Source organism: Dipodomys ordii, unplaced genomic scaffold (assembly GCF_000151885.1).
Source record: "Dipodomys ordii isolate 6190 unplaced genomic scaffold, Dord_2.0 Scaffold167, whole genome shotgun sequence".
Classification (NCBI taxonomy): Eukaryota; Metazoa; Chordata; class Mammalia; order Rodentia; family Heteromyidae; genus Dipodomys; species Dipodomys ordii.
This window is the reverse complement of record NW_012267383.1, coordinates 488,204-513,915: the sequence shown is the minus strand read 5'-3', so window position 1 is coordinate 513,915 and position 25,712 is coordinate 488,204. Positions and strand designations below refer to the sequence as shown.

Here is a 25,712-nt window from a genome sequence, read left to right as displayed (position 1 = left end):
AAGTGGCACTGTGGCTCAAGTGGTAGAGCGCTAGCCTTGAGCTGAAGAGCTGAGGGACAGCGCCCAGGCCCAGAGTTCAGGCCCCACAACCGGACCCAAACAAAACAAAACAAAACAAAAAAAATCTCATGGACTTTCCTGCGCAGGCTGGCTTTGAACTGTGATCCTCATATCTCAGCCTCCTGTGTAGCTAGGATTACAAGTGTGAGCCAGCAGCACCCAGCATTACATTATTTTCTAGCCTGATGTTAGATTCTTTTTCAGGATTTAAGGCCACTAGAGTGTCCAATGGCAGTTTTGTAAGACCCAAATTTTAGTTTTATGAATCTTCTCTAACCTATCTAATACAGGTTGAATATGAGGGCTTAAAGCATGAGATTAAACGATTTGAAGAAGAGACGGTCCTGCTGAACAGCCAGCTAGAGGATGCCATCCGGTTGAAAGAAATCGCTGAGCACCAGCTGGAGGAGGCCCTGGAGACATTAAAGAATGAGAGAGAGCAAAAAAACAACCTGAGGAAGGAGCTGGCCCAGTACATCAATCTCAGCGACAACCACATCAGTCTCTCAGTGGATGGACTCAAGTTCTCCGAGGAGTCTGGCGAGCCGAATAACGACGAGAAGATGAATGGACATATCCACGGGCCTCTGGTGAAGCTGAATGGAGACTATCGGACCCCAGCCTTAAGGAAAGGAGAGTCCTTGCACCCAGTCTCGGATTTATTCAGTGAGCTGAACATTTCAGAGATACAGAAATTGAAGCAGCAGCTTATGCAGGTAAGACCTTGGCCTGGGGCTAGTGGTGGGATTTTAAAATTTTTTGTTTATTTTTTGGTGGGTCCTGGGGTTTGAACTTAGGACTGAATGCTGCCCCTTAGTTTTTGTGCTCAAGGCTAACACTGTCCTACTTGAGCCACAGCGCCACTTCTGTCCTTTAGGTAGTAACTCGGAGATAGGAGTCTCCTGGGCTTTTCTGCCTGGCCTGGCTTCAAACTGTGATCCTCACATCTCAGCCTCCTGAGTAGCTAGGATTACAGGTGTGAGCCACCAGTGCCTGGTGGGTTGAGAGATTTCTGGTTTGCATGTTTTAGTCCCAGATTTTTTATTATTATTATTATTATTGTGTGTGTATCCATGTGTGTGAATATACCAGTACTGGGACTTGAACCTAGTGCTCTTGATTTGCTTTTTCCCCTCAAGGATGTCACTTGAGCCACACCTCTATTCTCAAGGATTTTTTTTTGCTCCAGACCAGGCCTCTAATATCTGATGTTTACACTGTACACTCATTCGAGAGCAGGCCTCGAATATGTCATTAGCTTACACTCTATAACTTAAACCACAGCTCCATTTCCAGCTTTTTACTGGAGATAATTTTAATAATTTTAATTGGAGATAGACTCATGGGCTTTCCTGCCTGGGCTGGCGTGGAACTGTGATCCTGAGTAGCTAGGGCCCTGACTGACTTCCAAAAACTTTATACAAGTAAAAAGGCAGTAAATGCATTTCTCCATTGCAAACAACTATACAGTTCCAAGTGGCTTTTCCTAGGAACACTCTTAAGCTTTAAAAGGCACAAAAGAAGCTGGGAGGCTGAGATCTGAAGATTACAGTTTGAAGTCTGCCTGGGCAGGAAAGTCTGTGAGACATCTTCAATTAACCACCAAAAAGCCGGAAGTAGAGCTGTAACTCTAGTAGTAGAGAGCTAACCGTGAGGGGGGCGGGGGGAGCTCAGGAACAATGCCCAAGCGGGGCCCTAAGTTCAAGCCCTAGGACTGGCACAAACAAACCAACTCCAAAAAAGGCACAAAAATTTCCTAGATATAAATTAGCCAGGAGACCTACAATTACAAATACAGGTTGAAAATCTGAAGCCAAAAGGTTTTAGATATTCCAACATGAGCTAAGTCTTCAATTTTTAGCATCTTCCAAACAAATACCTTATGAATGTTCATTCAGACTTTTAACTTTATCTTAGTAAATTGTCTTTTGTTGATGTTGGTGATGTTGGTGGTTGTGAGGCTTGAACTCAGAGCCTGGGCACTGTCCCTGAGCTCTGTTGATCAAGGCTAGTGTCCTATCACTTTGAGCTACAGCTCCATTTCTGGTTTTCTGGTAGTTAATTGGAGAAAAGAGTCTCCTGGACTTTTCCTGCCTGGGCTGGCTTTGAACCGCTATCCTCAGATCTCAGCTTTCTGAGTAGCTAGGGTTACAGGTGTGAGCCACAGGCACTGGCCTATGTCTTCTTAAGCTTTTTGTTTTACTGCTAGTCCCTAATCAAATGCTAATGGAAATCTTCTCTGCCAGATTGTGGCTTCACTGCCATCTGGGATTTAAATGTTCTGCAAATTACTGGACTCCTATAGATTTACCCAACCAGGAACCAGTTTAACAAACGTAGTAGGTGATTAAATTTGAAGCTTACTCTTCAATCGCAATATTATCCCTCCAAAATAGCTGGTAATGAGAGGCTTAAGACTTGGCCAATCATTTATTTTTTGAGGAAGAAGTTTCTAAGAGAGTATTTGCTTTCTTAGTATTGAATTTGGTTTCAGAGATGAGCATATAATCCTAGCCCTCAGGAGGCTGAGATTTGAGAATCATGGTTGAAAGCCAAGCCCAGGCAGACAAATTTGTAACACTTTTACTCCAGTTAACCAGCAAAACAGCCGAAGTGGAGGTGTGCTCAAGTGGTAGAACACAGACTGGAATGAAAAAGCCAAATGGGGGTGCAAGGCCTTGAGTTCAAGCTCTGGTGCTAGCAGGAAAAAAAAGAAGAATGTTGAAGAAGAATAAGAAAGTAGCCCTCAACAGTGAGATTGACATGTGGGAATCGGACCAGACCTCACTGTAGCTCTCCCAAGTTACAGGAGGCTCAGCATCCCTAGTCCCAACTCTGCCCCACCCAGTAAGTACCAGTTATATCACCTTAGTCAATAGCATGACCAACAGTTCCCACACATTCCAGCTGACTGCGGGTCAGCTGCTAGCTTTTTTTTTTTTTTTTGAGGTTTAACACTTGAACTTCCCATAAAATGGGATTATGAGAGCCCTGCACTGATACTTCACATCTGTAATCCCAGCTACTCAGGAAGCTGAGATCTGGAGGATCACAGTTCCAAGCCAGCCTAGGTATAAGAGTCCATGATACTCTTATCTCCAATGAATCACCAAAGCCAGAAGTGGTGCTGTGACTCAAGTGGTAGAGCGTTAGCCTTGAGCACAAAAGCTCAGGGACAAGCCAGGTGCTGTTGGTTCACACCTGTAATCCTAGCTACTTAGGAGGCTGAGATGAGGATCATGGTTCAAAGCCAGCCCAGGCAGAACTCTTATCTCCAGTTAACTATCAAAAAGCCAGAAGTGGTACTGGGGCGCAAGTGGTAGAGCACTAGCCTTGAGCTGAAGAGCTGAGGGATAGCGCCCAGGGCCAGAGTTCAAGACTCAAGATTGACCAAAAAAAGCTCAAGGACAGTGCCCCTGAGTTCAAGCCCCAGGACACACACACACACACACACACACACACACACACACACACACACACACACACACACACACGCACCACAAACTATTATTTTTTACCATTTAATTTATAAAGCACCCAACTTTTTTACCTGTTGCTAGTCTTGCTATTATTATTTTTATTATTACCACCACCAATACCAGGGCTTGGAGTTCAGGGCTTATTCTCTCACTGCTGGCACTCTACCACTTGATTCATGCTTCTAGTCAGGCATTTTACTGGTTCAATAAGAGTCTCTCAGATTTTTTTCTGCCTGGGGTTGTCTTGGGACTGTGATCTTTTGATTGCAGCCTGCTGAGTGGCAGGCTGTCCCTGGGAGTTAGGATACAACATTTCTTTCCAGTTTTTGAACTCTGACTTGTAGCTGTTACAGGCCTGGCATTGCTGCCACTTCTAAGTCCTGTGGAGCCTCAGCTTATTGGGATGTGATAGCTGGTATTTTCATAGTTCCCAACTCTCAAGATTTCTCTGGGCATGAATCCAAAATATTATCTAGTGACAGCTGTGTGCCTGTGCATAGTCATTGTGGACAGTTGGTGACAACATTAAGGCACACAGACCAGGATATAGCATCCTAAAGGGAAAATAGAGACAACATTTTTGTTTTTGTTTTTGTCAGTGGTGGAGCTTGAACTCAGGGCCTGCGCGCTGTCTCTGAGCTCTTTTGCTCCAGGCTAGTGCTCTACCACTTCGAGGCACAGCACCACTTCCATTTTTCTGGTGGTTGACTGGAAGTAAGAGTCTCATGGCCTTTCCTGCCCAGGTTGGCTTTGAACCATGATTTTTAGATCCCAGCCCTCTAAGTAGTTAGGATTATAGACATGAGCCAACAGTGTTTGGCAAAATGGAATTTTATTTATTTATTTATTTTTGTCAGTCGTGGGGCCTGAACTCTGGGCCTGGGCACTGATCCTCAGCTCTTCAGCTCAAGGCTAGTGCTCTACCACTTGAGCCACAATGCAACTTCTGGTTTTCTGGTGGCTTATTGGAGATCTGAGTCTCATGAACTTTCCTGCCCAGGCTGACTTTGAACCATGATCCTTATAATCTCAGCCTCCTGAGTAGCTAGGATTACAGGTATGAGCCATTGGCGCTCGGCAAAATGGAATTTATTTATTTATTTATTTAGGTTGTGGGGTCTGAACTCTGGGCCTGGGCGCTGTCCCTCAGATCTTCAGCTCAAGGCTAGTGCTCTACCACTTGAGCCACAGTGCCACTTCTGGTTTTTTCTACTTATGTGGTACTGAGAAATCAAACCCATGGCCTCATGCATGCAAAGCAAGCATTCTACCACTGAGCCACCTTCCCAGCCCATCAAAGGGGTTCTTAATTGGGGGGAAAAAATCTTAAAAATTTTCCATTTTGGGGCTGGGAAAACAAACAACAACAACAACAACAACAACAACAAACCCTTTGATGTTGGGCGCTGTTGGTTCATGTCACAAGGTTCATGTCACCACTAGCCTTGAGTGGAAAAAGCTAAGGGATAACACCTAGGCCCTGAGTTCAAGCTCCAGTACTGGCATATACACACACATAACTAAAACAATGTGTTTTTTCTTCAAACCCACTAAGAAAGCCGATTTTTAAACTGAGAAATATATGAGGCCATGCATATGTTAATTAGTTTAATTTAGCCATTTCACAATGTATCACTATTTCAGAACATTCTGTTGCACATGTCAAATATTACTTTTATCTGTCAATTAAAGTTAAATGTAAAGCTGGACACTGAAGACTCACACCTGTAATCCTAGTTACTTAGGAGGCTAAGAGCAGAGAGGAGAGTGGTTCAAAGCCAGCTTGGACAGGAAAGTCCATGAGAATCTTATCTCCAATTAACCAACAAAAAGCCAAAAATGGATTTGTGACCCAAATAGTCGAACACCAGCCTTGAGAGGAAAAGCTAAGGGATAACACCCATGGTCTGAATTTAGGCCTCATTACACACACACACACACACACACACGAATTTTGAAGAATTATTTTGAAGATAGCAAACCTAGGTTGTACTTTGTTGGTCTTTTTTTACCTTGTAAGACTCCATATATATATTTTTTTAATTTTTTTTTACCCCCCTCTGTTCTTAGCCTGGTGCTGGTGGCTCACACCTGTAATCCTAGCTACTCAGGAGTCTGAGATCTGAGGATCTCAGTTCAAAGCCAGCCCAGGCAGGAAAGTCCATGAGACTCTTATCTCCAATTAACTATCAGAAAACCAGAAGTGGGGCTGTGGCTCAAGTGATAGAGTCCTAGCCTTGAGCTTAAGAGCTTCAAGGACAGCACCCAGGCCCAGAGTTCAAGCCCATGACTGACCATAAATATATAAATAAATAAATAAGAATAAGAATAAATTATATTTTCTCTGCTTGAATGTTAGCACATACAGCCCCCAATACATCAAGTCAATGTTATACTGCCATCTGCTGGGAGATGGTAAGAATAAGGCTCAAAATCTAGCTGGGCAGAAGTGAATAGCTGTAGTGTCAGGCTTTCTGTCGGCTGCAGCAAGAAGATTGCTTGCGTCCAGGAATTCAAGGCAGCCTGAACAATATGACCCTCATCTCAGAAACATAGTGAAACTTAAAACCCTGGAGCAAGCTCTTTCCAGCTTTGGAGAATTGTTAGTATCTAAGTGGAAACTGCCATCAGTTTTTAAGGTGTCAAGTAGGTTCTGCTATCATTTTGTTGAACATGTCATTGAATAGATGAACCACGGAAAGGGTGCAGAAGGCAAGGGATAGTAGACTGGTACCTATATCAGCCTTTATATAAAGGTGTGTGTGTGTGTGTGTGTGTGTGTGTGTGTGTGTGTGTTGGCACAGGAGCTTGGATTCATGACCTTGTACTTTGCCTAGCTTTTGTGCTCAAGGCTAGTGCTTTACCACTTGAGCTTCACCTCCACTTCTGGCTTTTTAGTGGTTAATTGGAGATAAGAGGCTTGTGGACTTTTCTGCATAGGCTGGCTTTGAACTATGATCCTCAGATCTCAGCCTCCTGAGTAGCCAGCTAGGATTATAGGCATGAGCTACCAGTGCCAAGCTAGAGGGTGTTTTTTTTCCCCCAAAGAAATTTGAGATGAATATTTTACTTCATTTTGTCTTCCTGGGTTTTGGAGTAATCATTAACAAAACTCTAGATTTTAGTTAATTATGCTAATTTTCATGTAACACTAGAAATACAGTTAAAATACATTTTATTCATCTGAGCATCTTTATAAACTTGTCAAGAGGCCTTGGTAATTACCAGAGCATTTGGTGCCAGCCTGTATTTCCCAAAGTAAGCTTTAGGTTGTTGGGTGTTTTGTTCTTTAGTTTTTGTTTTTGTCAGTCATGGGTCTTGAACTCAAGGCCTGAACACTGTCCCTGAGCTTTTTTGTTCAAGGCTAGCACTCTCCCATTTGAGCCACAAGCACCACCTCTGGCTTTTTTCTGTGTATTTGGTACTGAGGAATAGAACCCAGGGCTTCATGCATGCTAGGCAAGCACTCTACCGCTGAGCCACATTCCCAGCCCCTCACTTCTAGTTTTTCTTGTGGTTAATTGGAGGTAAGAGTTTCATGGACTTTCCTGGCCAGGCTGGCTTCAAACGGCGATCCTCAGATCTCAGCCTCCTGAGTCACTAGGATTACAGCCGTGAACCACTAACGCCTAGTGAGCCTTAGATTATTATTGGAAAAATCGTTTTGACTTTTTGGTCCCCTGAAGACCTCACTGATTCAAATAGACCTTAGTTGATGTTTTCCAGTGACAATCAAGTACCTTAATTAGTTTTATTAGAATGAAAATAAGTAGTCTCTGACTGGAAAAACCAGCTAAATTACTTAATCAATTTAAAGAAGTCTTGAATGCTGGTGATGAAATTTCTTCCTTCAATAAGCAGCCCTCTGTTTAACTTTACATTCACACAGTCTAACCAGAGAATCTCCTTTTCCTCCTCCTTCTCTTCCTCCTTCCCTTCTTCCTTTCCCCTCCCTCCCCTCTCCTTTCCTTTTTTTTCCTCAACTCTCCTCTCCTCCATTCCCCACTTCTTCCCCTTCTCTCTTCCCACTGATTATATAATTTTATAGGTGAGTAGCACTAGTGGCTCACAAGGGTAAAGGTTCAAAGCCAGCAAAGCAGTCAAATCCATGAGACACTCCAGTTAACAAAATGCTTGGCTAGAGGTGTAGGTCAAGTGGTTAGAACACCAGCTGTGAGCAGAAGAGACAAGCAAGAACTTCAGGCCCTGAGTTCAAATCCTATCACTGCCAAAAAAAAAGTAACGATAATTTCACATGTAGTGTGAGAAAAAAATGTTTCTGTAGAATATAAATTAGTGTTTTGTTGTGGTCTGGTTGATAATGGAAGAAATGGATTCATGTTATATTTGGATGTACTCCAATAAAAAAAAATTTAATTTTTTCTGTAAAAATGGTCAGAGGTGTGATGGAAATTTGCTATATATACTATATAGTATATGTATATATATATGTATGTATGTATGTATGTATGTATATACATACACTATATAGTGTATGTATATATATATGTATGTATATATATATACATACACTATATAGTATATATAGTGTATGTATATATATGTATATATATACACTATATAGTATATATAGTGTATAGTATGTATATATATATATATATATACTATATGTGTAAATATATATACTCCATTTAATTGTAGCAGTTGTATGGAGTAGGTTTTGTTGTTGTTGTTGTTGTTGTCTTTGTCCTGGGGCTTGAATTCAGGGCCTAGGCACTGTCCCTAAGCTTCTTTTGCTCAGGGCTAGCACTCTACCACTTGAGCCACAGTGCCACTTCTGGCTTTTTTCTATTTATGTGGTACTGAGGAATTGAACCCAGGGCTTCATGCATGCCAGTCAAGTGCTATACCAAAAGCCACATTCCCAGCCCGTTTTTATTTTTTTGTTTGTTTATTTTTGTGCTAGTACTAGAGCTTAAACTCATGGCTTTGTGCTATCACTAAAAAGTAAATGAGAATTCTCACTCAAGGCTCTACTACTTGAGCCACAACTCGACTTCCAGCTTTTTTCTGAGAGATAAGAGCCTCATGGACTTTCCTGCCTGCCCTAGCTTGGAACCGAGATCCTCAGATCTCAGCCTCCTGATTAGCTAGGATTACAGGTGTGAACCACCAGCACTTGGCCTATTTTGAGTTCTTAACCAGCTGACTGACTTGAGCCTCTGGGTGTGTTCATGGGAGATTTCCTTTATTTCTGTACTCTCCAAAGTCTAGACTCTTATGATTGATGGATTCCTTCCCCTGGTATTTCTTTGTTCTCTGAAATCTTTCTTTACAGAGTTCTCTTCTATAAGGGCCCACTCAGATACGCATTTCCCAAACTTACTTCCTTTCAAGCAAAGAATATTATTTGCATCTTAATTCTCTTTGCACATACTGATAAGACTTATCCTTAGGTTGCTATAACAATGACACTGATCATTCAGGTGTCAGGTTGAGAGTCAGATGACTCAACAAAACCTAAACATAGAATTGCTGGTGACTCATCAGTCCTGCTTCTGGGGATAGATCCAGAAGAATTGAAGTCAGTGCCCAGGAGAGACGCCTGTCTGCATTGCCTTGTTATTAGACTAGCTAAGATGTGGAGGCAAGCAAAGGCAAGGAAAATGCAGGTTAGGCATGTTAGCACACTACCAACAGATAGGAGAATTGAAAATTTGAGACTAGCCTGGGTTGCATACACCGATTCCAAAAGTTTAAAAAAAAAAAAAAAAAGCAGAGGGAGGTGAAGGCCTGGTGCCGGTGGCTCACACCTATATTCCTAGCTATTCAAGAGACAGATCTGAGAATTGCAGTTCAAAGCCAGCCCAGTCAAGAGAGTCTGTGAGACTCTAATTACCAATTAAGCACCAAAAAAGCTGAAAGTGGAACTGTGGCTCAAGTGGTAGAGCACTGGCCTTGAGCACCAAAGCTTGGGGACAGCACCCAGGCCCAGAGTTCAAGCCCCAGGACCAGCATACACCCAAAAATATGAGTTCTGATGATCTTTTCTTTGTTCTTTCATGAATCTATCCAGTTACATGCAAATATATTAACAATAAACCAGTGAAATTAAAAATAACTTCAGAAGGATATATTAACAGCAGTAATGGCTAGCATATACTGTATTCTTAGGCTATATTTTACATGCGGCACATAGGTTTTCTGGCCAAACAACCGGCAGTACCCCTAAAAAAAATCCCTCAGTTCCAGAAAGAAGTCTATAAAGGAAGAGAAATCAGTAGCTATTCTTAGTCACAGTATAAGACTATAATTAACTCCTCAAGTATCTTAGATACAAGTCTGTTAGTCTACAGACAGAGATTAAAATAGTGGCACTTAAAATATAAAGTTGTTTTCAGCTTTAAAGTGCTCTGCACTTGTTCATTCAAAGCACAAGGACGCTGAAATGGTCTGAACACTTGCTCTTCAAAATCCAAATCCAATTTAGGATACACAGAGCCGTAATAGAATGCTGGAGGTTTATACATTCATCTGTAACTGAGTAATTTAATATTATTTTTGGCCAGATCACCTTAATTTTCTAGGGAAGAGGACTCAGTCTATCCTATATATCATATAATATATATCTATGTAATACATAAATATATTGTATAATATATAGTATATAATATTACATATATCTATATATTGCATATGATATATGTGATATAAATATGCTTATGTTGTATATAATATATGCACATGTAAATACATACTTATATTTATCATAATTTTATTTATTATTTACTACATTTGTATAAGTATATATGCATATAATTGATAACATTTATATATTGCATATAATTATATATACTCTACATATGTTCAATTATCAATGTATAATATACACTAATATAAATTTTATACTCAGTTGATTTTTATTTTTATTTTTTATTTATTTATTTTTTTGTTAGTCATGGGCTTGAGCTCTGTCATGAGTCGCCAGTGCTCAGCTCCCATGCCCAATATATTTCTGATAAAATCAGTTGAGACCAGGTACTAGTGGCTCATGCCTGTAATCTTAGCTACTCAGGAGGCTGAGATCTAAGAATCATGATTCAAAGTCAACTCAGGCAGCAAAGTCTATGAGACTATTACTTCCAATTAAACACCAGAAAACTGAAAGTGGAGTCATGGCTCAAAGTGGAACAGTGCTAGTCTTGAGCAAAAAAGCTCAAGGATGGGTTGGGGATTTAGCTCAGTTGGAAGAGCACTTACCTAGAAAGTGCAGGACCCTGAGTTTTTGTCCTGAGTTTGAGCCTCAGCTCTTAGGGGAGAGGGGAGAGCTCAAGGGCCATGCTCAGGCCCTGAGTTCAAGCCCCACAACTGACAAAAGAAAAAAAAAAAAGAAATTTATTGGGCATTGGAAACAGGATTGTATCTAGTACACACATGAAAGAGAGGAGGCTTTCTTCATGTATTACTTGTGAAGAAACTGGTAGACTTTTGTCCTTTCAGCCATTGAAAATGTATGTGTTAAATATGAACTCTCAGCCAGCATATGGACCAAAAGCAGTTCTAAATATATTACCACTTTGTTGCGTGTATGCTCAAGGCCTTGTGCTCTTGCTTGTCTTTTTTGCTCATGACTGGTGCTCTACCACTTGAACCATGCCTCCACTTCTAGGCTTTTTGTTGGTTAATTGGAGATAAGATTCTCAGGGACTTTTTTTCCCCAGTCTGACTTTGAACTGCGATCCACAGAACTCAGCCTCCTGAGTAGCTAGGATTACAGATGTGAGACGAAGTGCTGAGCATGTTACTTCATTTATCAGAATACTTTTCCCTCTGAAACATCCTTGTGCCACAGTTCATTTTGGTTTGATTTTTGTCTTTTTTCTGAAGGCTTTTCCTATTGAAGGGCTTTTGGAAACAGCGTTGTCATGTCCACTAATGAAATAATATTGAGGCTCTTAGAGGAAGGGCATTGAAGTTTCAAGGAAAAAAAACAGCAAAAACTCCTGGACTCCATATCTATTGAGATTGATCATAATGCCAGTAATTGAATATTTAGATTCTCCATTTCCTTTATGAAAAATTCAAATGGATTGCTTTCCATCAAATACCATATTGTGAATTATATACTTTTTAGATTGACTTATCAAAATTGCTGAATAAGCCCGGTACTGGTGGCTCAGGCCTGTAATCCCAGCTACTCAGATCTGAGGATCACAGTTCAAAGCTAGCCTGGGCAAGAAAGACTATGAGATTCTTTTTTTTTGGGGGGGGGGGTCCGGTCTTGGGGCCTGAACTCTGGGCCTGGACCCTGTCCCTTAGCTCTTCAGCTCAGGCTAGCGCTCTACCACTTGAGCCACAGCTCCACTTCCGGCTTTTTTCTTTTTGCTTATGTGGTGCTGAAGAATTGAACCCAGGGCCTTGAGCATGCAAGGCAAGCCCTCTACCACTGAGCCACCTTCCCAGCCCCTATGAGATTCTTATCTTGAGTTGATTAGCAAAAAACCAGAAGTGTACCTGTGGCTCAAGTGGTAGATTGCTAGCCTGAAGCAAAAAGCTAAAGGACAGTGCTCAGGCCCTGAGGTCAAGCTCCAGTACAAAGAAAGAAATAAAAAACTTGAATAAGAAACCTACGCTAGGGCAGGGAAGGTGGCTCAGTGGTAGAGTGCTTGCCTTACATACATGAGGCCCTGGGTTCGATTCCTCAGCACCACATAAGCAGGGGAAAAAAAGCCGGAAGTGGTGCTGTGGCTCAAGTGGTAGAGCGCTAGCCTTGAGCTGAAGAGCTGAGGGACAGCGCCCAGGCCCAAAGTTCAGGCCCATGACCGGACCCAAAAAAAGAAAAAAGAAACCTACCCTAAGTTAATTCTTTTTTTTTTTAATTTTTTGGTCTGGTCGTGGGGCCTGAACTCTGGGCCTAAGCGCTGTCCCTCAGCTCTTCAGCTCAAGGCTAGCGCTCTACCACTTGAACTACAGAATCACTTCCAGCTTTTTTTTTTTCCTGCTTATGTGGTGCTGAGGAATCAAACCTAGGGCCTCATGCATGCAAGGCAAGCGCTCTACCACTGAGCCACCTTCCCAGCCCCTCTAAGTTAATTTTATATCATGGGAATATTGGATCTGCTACAGTTTTTTAAATTTTATTTTATTTTTTGTGGTAGTCCTGGGGTTTGAACTCAGGGCCTGTTCCTCAGCTGCTGTTCCTCAGCTTTTATGCTCAAGACTAGCACTCTACCACTTGAAGTACAGCTCCACTTCCAGTTTTTTGCTGGTTCACTGGAGATAAGAGTTTCACGAACTTTCCTGCCCAGGCTTGGCTTTGAACCTCGATTCTCAGCTCTTAGACTCCTGAGTAGCTAGGATTACAAGCAGGAGTGCTGGCACCAGCTACTAGAGTCGTTTTTGTTTTTTGTTTTGCTGGGCCTCAGGCTTGAACTCAGGGCCTGGGTGCTATCCCTGAGCTGCTTTGTGCTCAAAGCTAGATCTCTACCACTTAAGTCATAGTGCCACTTTCAGCCTTTTCCATGTAGTTTATTGGAAATAAAGAGCCTGGCACTGGTGGCTCACACCTGTAATCCTGGCTACTCAAGAGGCTGAGATCTGAGGATCGTGGTTCAAAGCCAGCCCTGGCAGCCCAGGAGACTCATGAGTCTCCTAACTCCAATAAACCACCAGAAAACTGGAAGTGGCACAGTGGCTCAAGTGGTAGAGCACTAGCCTTGAGCTGAAGAGTTCAGGGACAGTGCCCAGACCCAGAGTTCTAGCCCCATGACCAAACAAAACAAAAAAGAGCCTCACAGACTTTTCTGCCCAGGCTGGCTTTGAATGGTTATCCTCATCTCTCAGCCTCCTGAGTAGGTAGGATTAAAGGTGCAGTTTTTTGAACATGCAGGTGTTAACTGGATCAAGCTCACCATCCCATTGAAGCCATTCAGAGACTGTCTTTTGCATTGCAGGTAGAGAGGGAAAAGGCCATTCTTTTGGCCAACCTGCAAGAGTCACAGACCCAGCTGGAGCACACCAAGGGTGCGCTGACGGAGCAGCATGAGCGAGTACACCGGCTCACAGAGCATGTAAATGCCATGAGAGGCTTGCAGAGCAGCAAGGAACTGAAAGCAGAGCTGGATGGGGAGAAGGGCCGGGACTCCACAGAGGAGGCCCACGACTATGAGGTAGACATCAATGGCTTGGAGATCCTCGAATGCAAATACCGGGTTGCGGTCACCGAGGTGATTGATTTGAAAGCAGAAATTAAGGCCTTAAAAGAGAAATACAATAAGTCTGTGGAGAACTATACAGAAGACAAGGCTAAGTACGAGAGTAAGATCCAGATGTATGATGAGCAGGTGACAAACCTGGAGAAGACCACCAAGGAGAGCGGCGAGCAGATGGCACACATGGAGAAAGAGCTGCAAAAGATGACCAGCATCGCCAATGAAAATCACAATACACTGAACACGGCCCAGGATGAGCTGGTCACATTCAGCGAAGAGCTTGCTCAGCTTTATCATCATGTGTGTCTGTGTAACAATGAGACTCCCAACAGGGTGATGTTGGACTATTATAGACAAAGCAGAGTCACCCGGAGTGGCAGTCTGAAGGGGCCAGATGACCCCAGGGGACTCTTGTCACCACGACTCGCCAGGCGGGGGGTGGCATCTGCAGTAGAACCCAAGACCTCATCAGATCCAGGTCCCAAAGAAAATGCTGAGGCTAGCAAAGAGCCGAGTCCAACGAAAACCCCCACAATCTCTCCTGTCATCACCGCGCCCCCCTCCTCTCCAGTGTTAGACACGAGTGACATTCGCAAAGAACCAATGAACATCTACAACCTCAATGCCATCATCCGGGATCAGATTAAGCACCTGCAGAAGGCGGTGGACAGGTCCTTGCAACTGTCTCGTCAGAGAGCAGCGGCTCGGGAGCTGGCCCCCATGATTGATAAAGACAAGGAAGCCTTAATGGAAGAGATCCTCAAGCTCAAGTCCTTGCTGAGCACAAAGAGGGAACAGATCGCCACCCTTCGGGCTGTACTGAAGGCCAATAAACAGGTAATTCCTGTCTACCCATGTCAGCATGTTAGGGCAAGAAGGCTGAAAGTCCCTGATTTGATGGAATTCCCAGGATGATCAAGATAAGAGTTCAGACTTGGGCTGGGAAGGTGGCTCAGTGGTAGAGCGCTTGCCTTGCATGCATGAGGCCCTGGGTTCGATTCCTCAGCACCACATAAGCAAAAAGAAAAAAGCCGGAAGTGGTGCTGTGGCTCAAGTGGTAGAGTGCTAGCCTTGAGCTAAATCGCTGAGGGACAGCACCCAGGCCCAGAGTTCAGGCCCCACGTCTGGACCCCCCCCCAAAAAAAAAAAAAGAGTTCAGACTTCCTGGTCATGGTGGCTCACATCTGTAATCTTAGCAACTGAGATCTGAGGGTCTAATTCAAAGCCAGCCTGGATAGAAAAGCCTGCGAGACTTTATCTCCAGGTAACCAGCAAAAGAAGTCTGAAATGGAGGCGTGTCTCAAGTGGTAAAGGGCCAGCCTTGAGTCAAAAAGTCCAGAAAGAGGTGGGAACTGGGCATATGCCTAAAATCCTAGCTATTCAGGAGTCTGAGATCTGAGGATCACTTTCAAAGCCAGCCTGGGCATGAAAGTCTGTGAGACTCTTATCTCCAGTAAACCACTCAGAATACCAGAAGTGGTGCTGTGGCTCAAGTGATAGAACAGTCGCCTTTGAGCTGAAGAGCTGAGGAACAGCGCCCAAGCCCAGAGTTCAAGCCCCACAACTGGGGGGGAGGGAAGAGGGAGGAAGAGCACAAGGTCCTGAGTTCAAGTCCCAGTACCAGTACCCCCTGTTTCCCCTGCCACCGCGCACCATCACCACAAATTAACTTGATAAAAATGCAAGCAGAAAGGGGAGTGATAGGGACTGAGAGATAAGGTAAATGTTTTGTTTTTTGCTGGACGTGGGGCCTGAACTGTGGGCCTGGGCACTGTCCCTCAGCTCTTCAGCTCAAGGCTAGCACTCTACCACTTGAGCTACAGCGCCACTTCCAGCTTTTTCTGCTTATGTGGTGCTACGGAATCAAACCCAGGGCCTCATGCATGGAAGGCAAGCACTCTACCACTGAGCCACCTTCCCAGCCCCATAGAGAAGGTAAATGTTTTAGTCAAAGCTCCTCTCACTGTCCCCTGATCCTTACATGACTCAGTGCAGCTTTCTGGTTCCCTTCAGGTATCTGTTCCCCAAGTTCCCTGAGGTATCCTTACCCTGAGCGGTACTATGGCTTACACTATAAACATCTCATATACATACCTAAGGATAAGGTGGAACTTTATTTTGTTCATCACCTTAATGGAGTAGAAAATGTTAGAGTATCTAGGCAGTCCATATTACAAAGTTTGGTTTGGTGTATTTTTTTGTAGTTGTTGTTGTTTGTTTTTTGGTGGTGGTCCTGGGGCTTGAACTCAGGGCCTAGGTGCTGTCCCTGCGTTTTTGTGCTCAAGGGTAACACTCTGCCACTTTGAGTGAGGCACAGTGCCTCTTCCAGTTTTCTGGTGGTTAATTGGAGATAAAGAGTCTCATGGATTTTCCTGCCCGGGCTGACTTTGAACTGCAATCCTCAGCACAGCTTCCTGAGTGGCTAGGATTACTGGCACGAGCCACTGGCACTATTTATGTCTTTTATTCTATGTTTAAGGCCATATAGCATGGCACAAAAATATTTGGTTTGTAATATATTTCATTAGGAATATGTTCTCTCTCTCTTTTTTAACTTGTTAATAAAATCCTTCTTGGATAAAGTGTTTTGGCTCTCTCCATAGCTGAAGCCCTTACCCTTTCATCAATCTGCATGAAGCATTGATTGAACTACTGTCCTGACCATTGCCTCTGCTACTGATTAACTGACCGCTGGGCAGTTTCTAGGGCACTTTAACACATTATCATTTACAGCATGATTTGACATTTAAAAAGACCTTCTTTGCCAGATGCTGGTGGTTCACACCTGTAATCCTAGCTACTCAGGAGGCTGAGATCTGTTCAAAGCCAGCCAAGGCAGGAAAACCTGTGAAACATTTTTTTTTGGTCAGTCATGGGCGCTATCCCTCAGCTCTTCAGCTCAAGGCAAGTGCTCTACCACTTGAGCTACAGTGCCACTTCCGGTTTTCTGGTGGTTTATTGGAGATAAGAGTCTCATGGTCTTTCCTGCCCGGGCTAGCTTTGAACCGTGATCCTCAGATCTCAGCCTCCTGAGTAGCTAGGATTACAGGCGTGAGCCACCAGTGCCTGGTTTGAAACTTTTATCTGTGATAAACTACTCAGAAAAAGTCAGAAGTGGTGCTGTGGCTCACGTGATAGAGCACTAGCCTGGAACAAAAGAAGCTCAGGGACAGCCCTTAGGCCCAGAGTTCAAACCCCAGAACCAGCAATAAATAAATAAATAATAAGACCTTCCCTGCAGGGCCCTGGTAGTTCATGCCTATAACCTTAGTTCTTCAGGCAGCTGAGATCTGAGGATCCAGATTCAAAATTAACCCTGGAGAGTCTGTGAGACTCTTATCTCCAATGAAACATCAAAAAGCCAGAAGTAGAGCTATGGCTCAAGTGATAGAGCATTGGCCTTAAGCTCAAAAGCCTTAGTGTAAGGTACAATGTTCAGGCCATGAGTTCAAACCTCAGTACCGGCACAAAAGGAAAAACTGACAGCTATCCTCTATGTCCAGTGTATGTATATGTGCTTATTAAAATCTAAGTAGCTTCCCTTTTCCCTTGATGAGAGGAACTAGCAGGCCCCGTGAATGTGCACGCCTGACAGGCTGTCCTGGTGGGGTTTTTCTGCTCCAGACCGCCGAGGTGGCACTTGCTAATCTGAAGAACAAATACGAAAATGAAAAGGCAATGGTGACTGAAACGATGACGAAACTCAGGAATGAGCTGAAGGCTTTGAAAGAAGATGCGGCCACCTTCTCATCCTTGCGAGCCATGTTCGCCACAAGGTAACTGACTTCCTTCTTGTCCTTTTTCGGTGACACCCAGGAGGGAGACTGCCAAAGCCGTGGGTGTGTCTTTGCATACCTGCATGGCATTGGGTGTGTGCTCCAGGGCAGAAAAGCTGGAAGAAAATGTATGAGATTTGACTCTGCTAAAGAGTCACATTTTCCAGACCTCATTTCCAAAGCCCTGTGCTGAGCACACGGGATCAAACAATTCTCTTATATAAACATGTTTATAGACTGGCCACTGGTGGCTCACGCCTGTCATCCTAGCTACTCAGGAGGCGGAGATCTGAGGATCATGGTTTGAAGCCAGTCTTGGTAGAAAAATCTGTGATATTCTTACCTTAAGTTAACCAGCAAAAACCTGGGAGTGGAGGTGTGTCTCAAGTGGTAGAGCACTAGCCTTGAGCAAAATAAGCTAAGGAAGAGCTCAAGGCCCAGAACCAGCTCTCCCCTCCCCCCACCCACCTCATGAGTCAATACAGCTCTTACTTTTTTTTTTTTGGTACTTCTCCTGGAGCTTGAACTCAGGACTTTGGCACTATTCCTGAGCTTTTGTGTTCTAGGCTAGTGGTCTACCACTAGAGCCACAACCCCACTTCCAGATTTTATTTTATTTTTTGTAATTTATTAGCGATAAGAGTCTCACAGGCCCTCCTGCCCAGGTTGGCTTTGAACCACCATCCTCAGCTTTCAGCCTCCTGAGTAGCTAGGATGGCAAGCATGAGCCACTGGTACCTGGCACAGCTCTTTAATATTTTGGGAATGTAACTCCATGCAGGGGACGTCAGATCCCTGAAATCGCAATCGATGGAAACTGAACACTTTGACTTCAGATCCAGTCCTGTTTCATGTTTCCTCCTGACCCACTGTTCTGTTTGGGGTTCCAGGTGTGATGAATATGTCACCCAGTTGGATGAGATGCAGCGGCAGCTAGCAGCTGCAGAGGATGAGAAGAAGACGTTGAACACTTTGTTGCGCATGGCCATTCAGCAAAAACTCGCCCTGACCCAGCGGCTGGAGGACTTAGAGTTTGATCATGAGCAGTCTCGACGCACCAAAGGCAAACTTGGAAAGAGCAAGCTCGGCAGTCCTAAAGTAAGTGAAGCGGTGTCAGCCACCCTGCCCACCGTACACACTTACCCCCTGCATAGGCCGCACCCACAGACACCCAGCTCGAGGGGCAGCAGTGGCACTCAGAGGAAAAGGTATGCCTGAGTGATTTTCACACTATGATGTGGTGGCCAGGCTTTGGTTAACGGGGTTCTTATTGTGGAGGATGGAGGAGGGAGAAAGAAAAGAGAAACGGGAACTGGACTATCAGTGGGACTTACTTGTGTTGGTGGCTCCAGATGAAAAGCATGGAAGAATTATGTTGATGTATTCCTTTCTTGCCATTCCCAACTCATGATTAAGCATAATACAGTATTCAATTGCCTGTTCCTATGTTGACTTCTGTCTGTAAGCATCAAGAGTATCATTCTCTTGTCTCAACTTAATGATGAATAGGTAAAGATGAATGTGTAACACGAATCAACCTGTTGGCTGGGTGCTGGTGGCTCACACCTGTAATCCTAGCTACTCAGGAAGCTGAGATCTGAGGATCATAGTCTAAAGCCAGCCCGGGCAGGAAAGTCAGTGACTCTTATCTCCAATTAATCAGCAAAAAGCCACAATTGGAAGTGTGGTTCAAGTGGTAGAGTGCTAATCTTGAACAAAAAAGCCAAGCAAAAATGGTAGGTCGTGAAATTCAAGCCCCAGTACTGGCACTAATAATAATAATAATCTATAGTCAACACAGGCTATCATTTTAAATGTCATTGAACCCCCTGCCCCCCCAGAAATAGTAATTATTTATTCTTCTTAATAGAGAGGATATGAATCTGTTAAGAGAATTCTTGTCTATACCACTCAAACTACTCTGATTTTAAAAGTATGCTTATGTTTAGGTAAACTGGAATGTGGATAGTTCTTTTGATAAGAACAAGTTTTTATGTCTTTCTTTTTTTGGTTTTGTTTTTGTGCCAGTCCTGGGGTTTGAACTCAGGGCCTGGGCACTGTCCTGAGCTCTCTTTGCTCAAGACTATATGCTTTTTTTTTTTTCATTTGGCATGTGAATATTGCTCAGAGAAGCACTTGCAAGCTTTTTAATGACTTGATTTTGTGATGCCCCCCTCCCCTACAAAAAAAAATCCTGGCTATTGAGTTATATGCCTTGTTTTTGCAGTTCAGTATGCTTCAGAATTGTTTATTTTAGGGCCTTTCCTTTTTAAAAAATCAAAGAATACCAGTAGTGGTGGTTCAAATTGACTAACTTATACTAAGTCGCTTTTCCAGTATATATATATATATATATATATATATATATATATATATGCCAGGGAAAAAAAGGAAGTGGTATAGCACCAATGGCTCATGCCTGCAATCCTATCTACTTGAAGCCTGCAATCTGAGGATTGTGGTTCAAAGGCAGCCTGGGCAGGAAGTCCGTGAGATTTTTATCTCCATTTAACTAGCAAAAAGCTAGAAGTGGAGCGTGGCTCAAGTGGTAGATCACTATTAGCCTTGAGCAAAAAAGCTCAGGGACAGCTCCCAGGCCTTGTGTTTAGGTCCCAAAACTGGCACAAAAAATTTTTTTAAAAAAATGAGTGGCAATATAAATAATGTTATCACCAATGAGGCATCGAAAGGTAATTAAAGTAAAACTTTTTTGTTTCCTATATGTATTTTTCTTGGATCTCCTGCAAGACAATTTTCACCTTCCCTTTGTGATCAGAGCCGTCCCAGGACTCCGGGGGCTCCTTACCTACAGAATTTATTAAGAGTTGCCCCCGACCCCACCTCCAGTGAGTCATTTCTTCTGAAAGGCCCCCCTTCCATGAGTGAATTCATCCAAGGGCACCGACTCAGCAAGGAAAAAAGGTTAACCGTGGCTCTACCAGGTAAACATTTTTTCCTTGGGTGCATGTGATGCAATGGTAGTTGAATAGAAGCCTCTCTCCTTCCTTCCAGCCCCTGGCCACCTCTCCCTCACCCCACCCCACCCCCCCAATCCAGAGAGTCAGACCTTGAGGACTTGCAAATTCCTTCTATTGACTGAACTCAAAACTTTTGCCCATGGGACTTTCTAGAAAGTCTTGACCATGGTTGCAAGAAATCCTCAGGGGCTTCCTACCTAACAGCCAGGGTGGAAAAAGGAAGAGTTGCAAGAAATGGGAGAGAGGACTGGGCAATTGAGCTACCTAACCATGCAGGACAGGACAGACGTGGTCAGATTTTTGTGTTTCAGTCTTGTCATCTGTGCTGTAAATTTCAGTGAAGGGAGCTCGGGTTGTCATGGGCCTTTTGCAATGGCTCAGCCTGTCTGCTGCTGGTCATGTATGTCATTGGCCTGGCCCAGTCATAGACTGGCTGCTACTATGAGGGCCAACGCTGCCCTTTGCCAGAGACTTTTCTTCTGCCTCGTAGACTCCCGGCCTGCTGTATGTTTTTCTATTCTCTCCAGGCCTTTAGTGTAGCCTTTGAGTTTTCCACCTTTGCAATAGTTAACCAGTGTTGTTGCTTTTTTTTTTTTTATAATTGACTTTGATTTTTCTTCCTACCTCTTTTCTTTCAATTTGACCTTAATTTTTCTTTTTAGAAACCTGAGCCTTTAACACTCTAGTACTTTTTTTATGTGACACTTGAAATCCAGCTTCATGATTGGGATTAAAAAGTAGGTGGTAGGATAACTTACACCACAGAGTTTATTTACTCTTAATGTTCTCACAGAAGGAGGAAACAGGAATGATAAAGATATTGGGATGGCCTTATAGGCCAAGTAGTTGTATGCGTGCATGCATACACAAACACATACACATGCACACACGCAAGGACACACACAAGCAGTTCCTCTCCCAGCTATGTCTGCCTTCAGAATTCCTTATGGTTTTAGATCCCTTCAGACAGTATCTGGAATATCCTGTGAACTATCAAAGTGTTAATGATGAATCAGGGCATCTAACTTGGATAAAACCACAAAAATCATTTTTAGTGTTCCACACGGGTTTAACAGTCCTGTCTACTTGCCTTTAGGATAGACAATGGTATGATTAATAAATGATTTCTATTGTATTTACATTTTGTAGCCTTTAATCTTATTGGCCTATCAAAATGGTTAAGATGAATAAATATTAACAAAGCATCTTCATTTGGTTTATGTTTGGTCTCTTTGGTCCTTGCCTATATAAATATTTGTTTGACATCATTATCATTGCATTGTCAAAGCCATTGATACTGTCTTATAAGCTTTTCCCCTTTTCTACTTCCATCTTTTTATTTCCATTTATTCTACTTTAAACTTTATTCTGGGTCACTACTCGCTAGGTGATTGGGCTCTGCTGGAGGTGCCTCTCCACCTTCTGCTCATCTGTTCTGTCTCTTCCACAAGACTAACATCACAAGTTAGAAGTTAAACATCTTTATGGTTTGGGAGACATTTTGATGTTGTCAAAAAGAGGATAATAGAGCCAGGAGCTGGTGGCTATACCTGTAATCCTAGCTGTTTGAGAGGTTGAGATCTGGAGGATCATGGTTTCAGGCAAGACCAGACAGAAAAGTCTAAGAGAATCCATCTCCAAAATAACAGCAAAAAGCAGGGTGGGAGGCATGGCTCAAGTGGTAGTCAGCTGAGCCAGCGCCCTAATGGAATACATGGTCCTGAGTTCAAATCCTAGTACTCCCCACAAAAAGGGAAGAGATATATTACTGAAGTAGTTAACCTCACAAAATGTTTTTCCTGGTTTTTTTTTTTTTTTTGGTCCGGTGGTGGGGCCTGAACTCTGGGTGCTGTCCCTCAGCTCTTCAGCTCAAGGCTAGCGCTCTACCACTTGAGCTACAGCGCCACTTCTGGCTTTTTTCTTTTTGCTTATGTGGTGCTAAGGAATTGAACCCAGGGCCTCAGGCATGCAAGGCAAGTGCTCTACCACTGAACCACCTTCCCAGCCCCAAAATGTTTTCCTATTTTCCATTCTAAATCTTTCTATTACTCTATATGTACTATAAGTGCCTTTCACTCTAAGGGTAGTTAGCACAGGTGAATGGGTGTTTAGTTATGTAATCTTAAATTCTTTACTGTTAACTGGGTGCCAATGGCTCACGCCTGTAATCCTAGCTGCTCAGGAGGCTGAGATCTGAGGATCGCAGTTTAAAGCCAGCCTGGGCAGAAAAGTCTATGAGATTCTTTTTTTTTTTTTTTTTTGGGGGTCTGGTCATGGGGCTTGAACTCTGGGCCTGGGCACTGTCCCTCAGCTCTTCAGCTCAAGGCTAGTGCTCTACCACGTGAGCCACAGCGCCACTTCCGGCTTTTTTCTTTTTTTGCTTATATGGTGCTGAGGAATGGAACCCAGGGCCTCTGGCATGCAAGGCATGCGCTCTATCACTGAGCCACCTTCCCAGCCCCGTCTATGAGATTCTTAATCTCCAATAAACTACCTACCTTCCCCCTGCCTCTCTCCACCCACCACCCAAAAAAACAAACGAAAGCCAGAAATGGAGCTCTAGCCTAGAGCCAAAGAAGCTCAGGGACAGTGCCCAGGCCCTGAATTCAAGCCCTAGCTTGAACTAGCACAAAAGAAGAAAAGAAAAAAAGAGAGTGAGAGAGGGAGGGAGAGAGAAAAAAGGAAAAGAAAGAAAGAGAGAGGAAGGAAGGAAGGAAGGAAGGAAGGAAGGAAGGAAGGAAGGAAGGAAGGAAGGAAGGAAGGAAGGAAGTGACATATATACTGTCTTGGTGCCTGTGGCTCACATCTGTCATCCTAGCTACTCAGGAGGCTGAGACCTGGAGGATGGAGTTCAAAGTCATCCTAAGCAGAAAAGTCTGTGAGACTCCATCTCCAATTAACTAGCAAAAAGCTGGATCTGATTCAGTGGTAGGGTCCTAAACTGTGCATGAATAAAAAAGCCAAGTAGTCTGTGTTTAAGCCCTAGTACTGGCACAATACATAAATAGAAGACCAGACACTGGTCTAGCTACTCAGGAGGCTGAGACAGGAGGATCACTATTCAAAAGCCAGACAGGAAAATCTGTGAGATTTTTTTTTATAATTAACCACAAAAGAGCTGGAGGCTCAGCTATGGCTTAAGTGGTAGAGTTCTAGAATAGGACAAAAAAAAAATCTCAAGGACAGTGCCCTGAGTTCAAGCTCCAGGAGCAGCACGCCCACACGCGCGTGAACACGTGCGCACACATGCACACACACAGATAGGGCTGATGATGTAGCTTAGTGGTAGAGCACGCACCTAGACTTACCTAGAATGTATAAGGGCACAGATTTGTGAGCCAGTGGCTTATACCGTAATTCTAGATACTCATAAGGCTGAGATCTGCCGGGCGCAGGTGGCTCACGCCTGTAATCCTAGCTACTGAGGAGGCTGAGATCTGAGGATCACGATTCAAAGCCATTCCAGGCAGAAAAGTCCGTGAGACTCTTACCTCCAATAAACCACCAGAAAACTGGAAGTGGTGCTGTGGCTCAAGCGGCAGAGCACTTGCCTTGATCTGAAGAGCTCAGGGATAGCGCCCAAGCCCAGAGTTCAAGCCCCATGACCGACAAAAAAAAAAAAAAGAAGGCTGAGATCTGAGCATCACAGTTCAAAGTCAGCTTATGCAGGAAAGTCCATGAAATGCTGATTGCCAATTAACCACCAGAAAGCCAGCAGTGGAGCTATGGCTCAAAGTAGTGGAGTGCTAGCCTTGAGCAAAAAAGCCCAGGGACAGTTCTCAGGCTCTGAGTTCAAAGCTCAGAACGGCACAAAAACAAACATAAATTAGTGAATAATTCATATTTTTAAAGTGTAAAGTTGTGGCTGGGAAGGTGGCTCAGTGGTAGAGCGCTTGCCTTGCATGCCTGAGGTCCTGGGTTCCATTCCTCAGCACCACATAAGCAAAAAGAAAAAACCCAGAAGTGGCGCTGTGGCTCAAGTGGTAGAGCATTAACTTTGAGCTGAATTGCCCAGGCCCAGAGTTCAGGCCCAGTGACCGGACCCCCCCCCAAAAAAAAACATGTAAAGTTGTAAAGATGCAATATAACTATTTCATTTATTGCCCTTCTAATATCACCTCTCAGCCACAATTAAAGTCACTGATAAAGTCTAAGATCACAAATTAAATTTTTTTATATACCTATAAAAGTCCACATTTTTCATGGTTTTGGCTGTTACTAAACTGTACTAAATTCCAGGGAGTTTTCTCTTTTCTTCTCTTTTCTTTTCCCTCCCTCCCTCCCTCCCTCCCTCCCTCCCTCCCTCCCTTCCTTCCTTCCTTCCTTCTTTCCTCCTCCTTTTTTTTTTTTGACATTTACCTTGTTTTGTCACTTCATTGTGCCCTGCCCAGCACAGGGGCTATTCTCATATAACTGCTTTAGCTTTAGAATGTTCTCAGGACATGATTAGATTTGTCATTGCTCCTCTTAAAGAACTGGTTTACAGGAAACTTCCACAATTTCATAGCCCTCCATTTAAAGATTTATATCAGAATATGGTCATTGATTTATTTGTTTTAGGACTGTAGCCTAGAATAGGACCATCATCTTAATTAACCTTGTTTTTTCTGGTACTGGGGCTTGAACTCAGGGCCAGGAACTCTCTTAGGTTGTTGTTTTTTTGTTTTTTTGGCTCAAGGCTGGCACTCTGCCACTTGAGCCACACCCTTACTTCCAGCTCTTTGCTAGTAAATTGGAGATGAGTCACACAGATTTGGCTGCCTGAGCTCGCTTTGAACTGTGATCCTTAGATCTCAGCCTCCTGAGTAGCTAGGAATATAGCTATGAGCCACTGTTATCTGGCTGAACTCATTTTCAATGGATCTAAAATTGGAGCCTCTCTTAGTTGGAGAGGATGCATTTCCTCATGCTGAGGACTTGTTTTTGCTTCTCTGAGGCCTATCATACTGTGTTTATTCTAAACAGAGCCTCACCACCCAGTTCTTCATTGCATTTAAGATAACATCTAATACAAATAGCACAACCACTGTGTGCTGAGTGTGTGTCTTCAGCACTTACAGTAGAAATTGAAGATAGGAATAGGTGCTTTTTGCTTTCCATTGAATGATACCATCTGCTTCTAGTCAAATGGTACCATCTCCTTCCGGTTGGATAGTACCATTCTGCTTCTGGTCCAATGGTATCATTCTTCTTCTAGTCCCATAGTACCATCTGCTTCTGGTGAAATGGTATAGCATCCTCTTCTGG

The 25,712-nt window shown here is 43.5% G+C and overlaps 1 protein-coding gene across 3 annotated transcripts in view; it reads left to right on the top strand.

Annotated features, from left to right (window-relative positions):
• The window catches only part of Bicd1 (bicaudal D homolog 1 (Drosophila)), a 98,101-nt gene that overhangs the window by 59,541 nt on the left and 12,848 nt on the right, over nucleotides 1–25,712 (top strand). For 2 of the 3 annotated variants that reach the window (XM_013033440.1, XM_013033441.1), the window contains exons 4-7: nucleotides 351–776; nucleotides 13,454–14,548; nucleotides 17,336–17,487; nucleotides 18,378–18,585. In XM_013033440.1, coding sequence (XP_012888894.1) covers nucleotides 351–776; nucleotides 13,454–14,548; nucleotides 17,336–17,487; nucleotides 18,378–18,585 — 1,881 coding nt within the window. Of the gene's footprint in view, nucleotides 1–350; nucleotides 777–13,453; nucleotides 14,549–17,335; nucleotides 17,488–18,377; nucleotides 18,696–20,235; nucleotides 20,430–25,712 lie in introns of all 3 variants that reach the window. The other variant, XM_013033442.1, reaches the window with a different exon arrangement.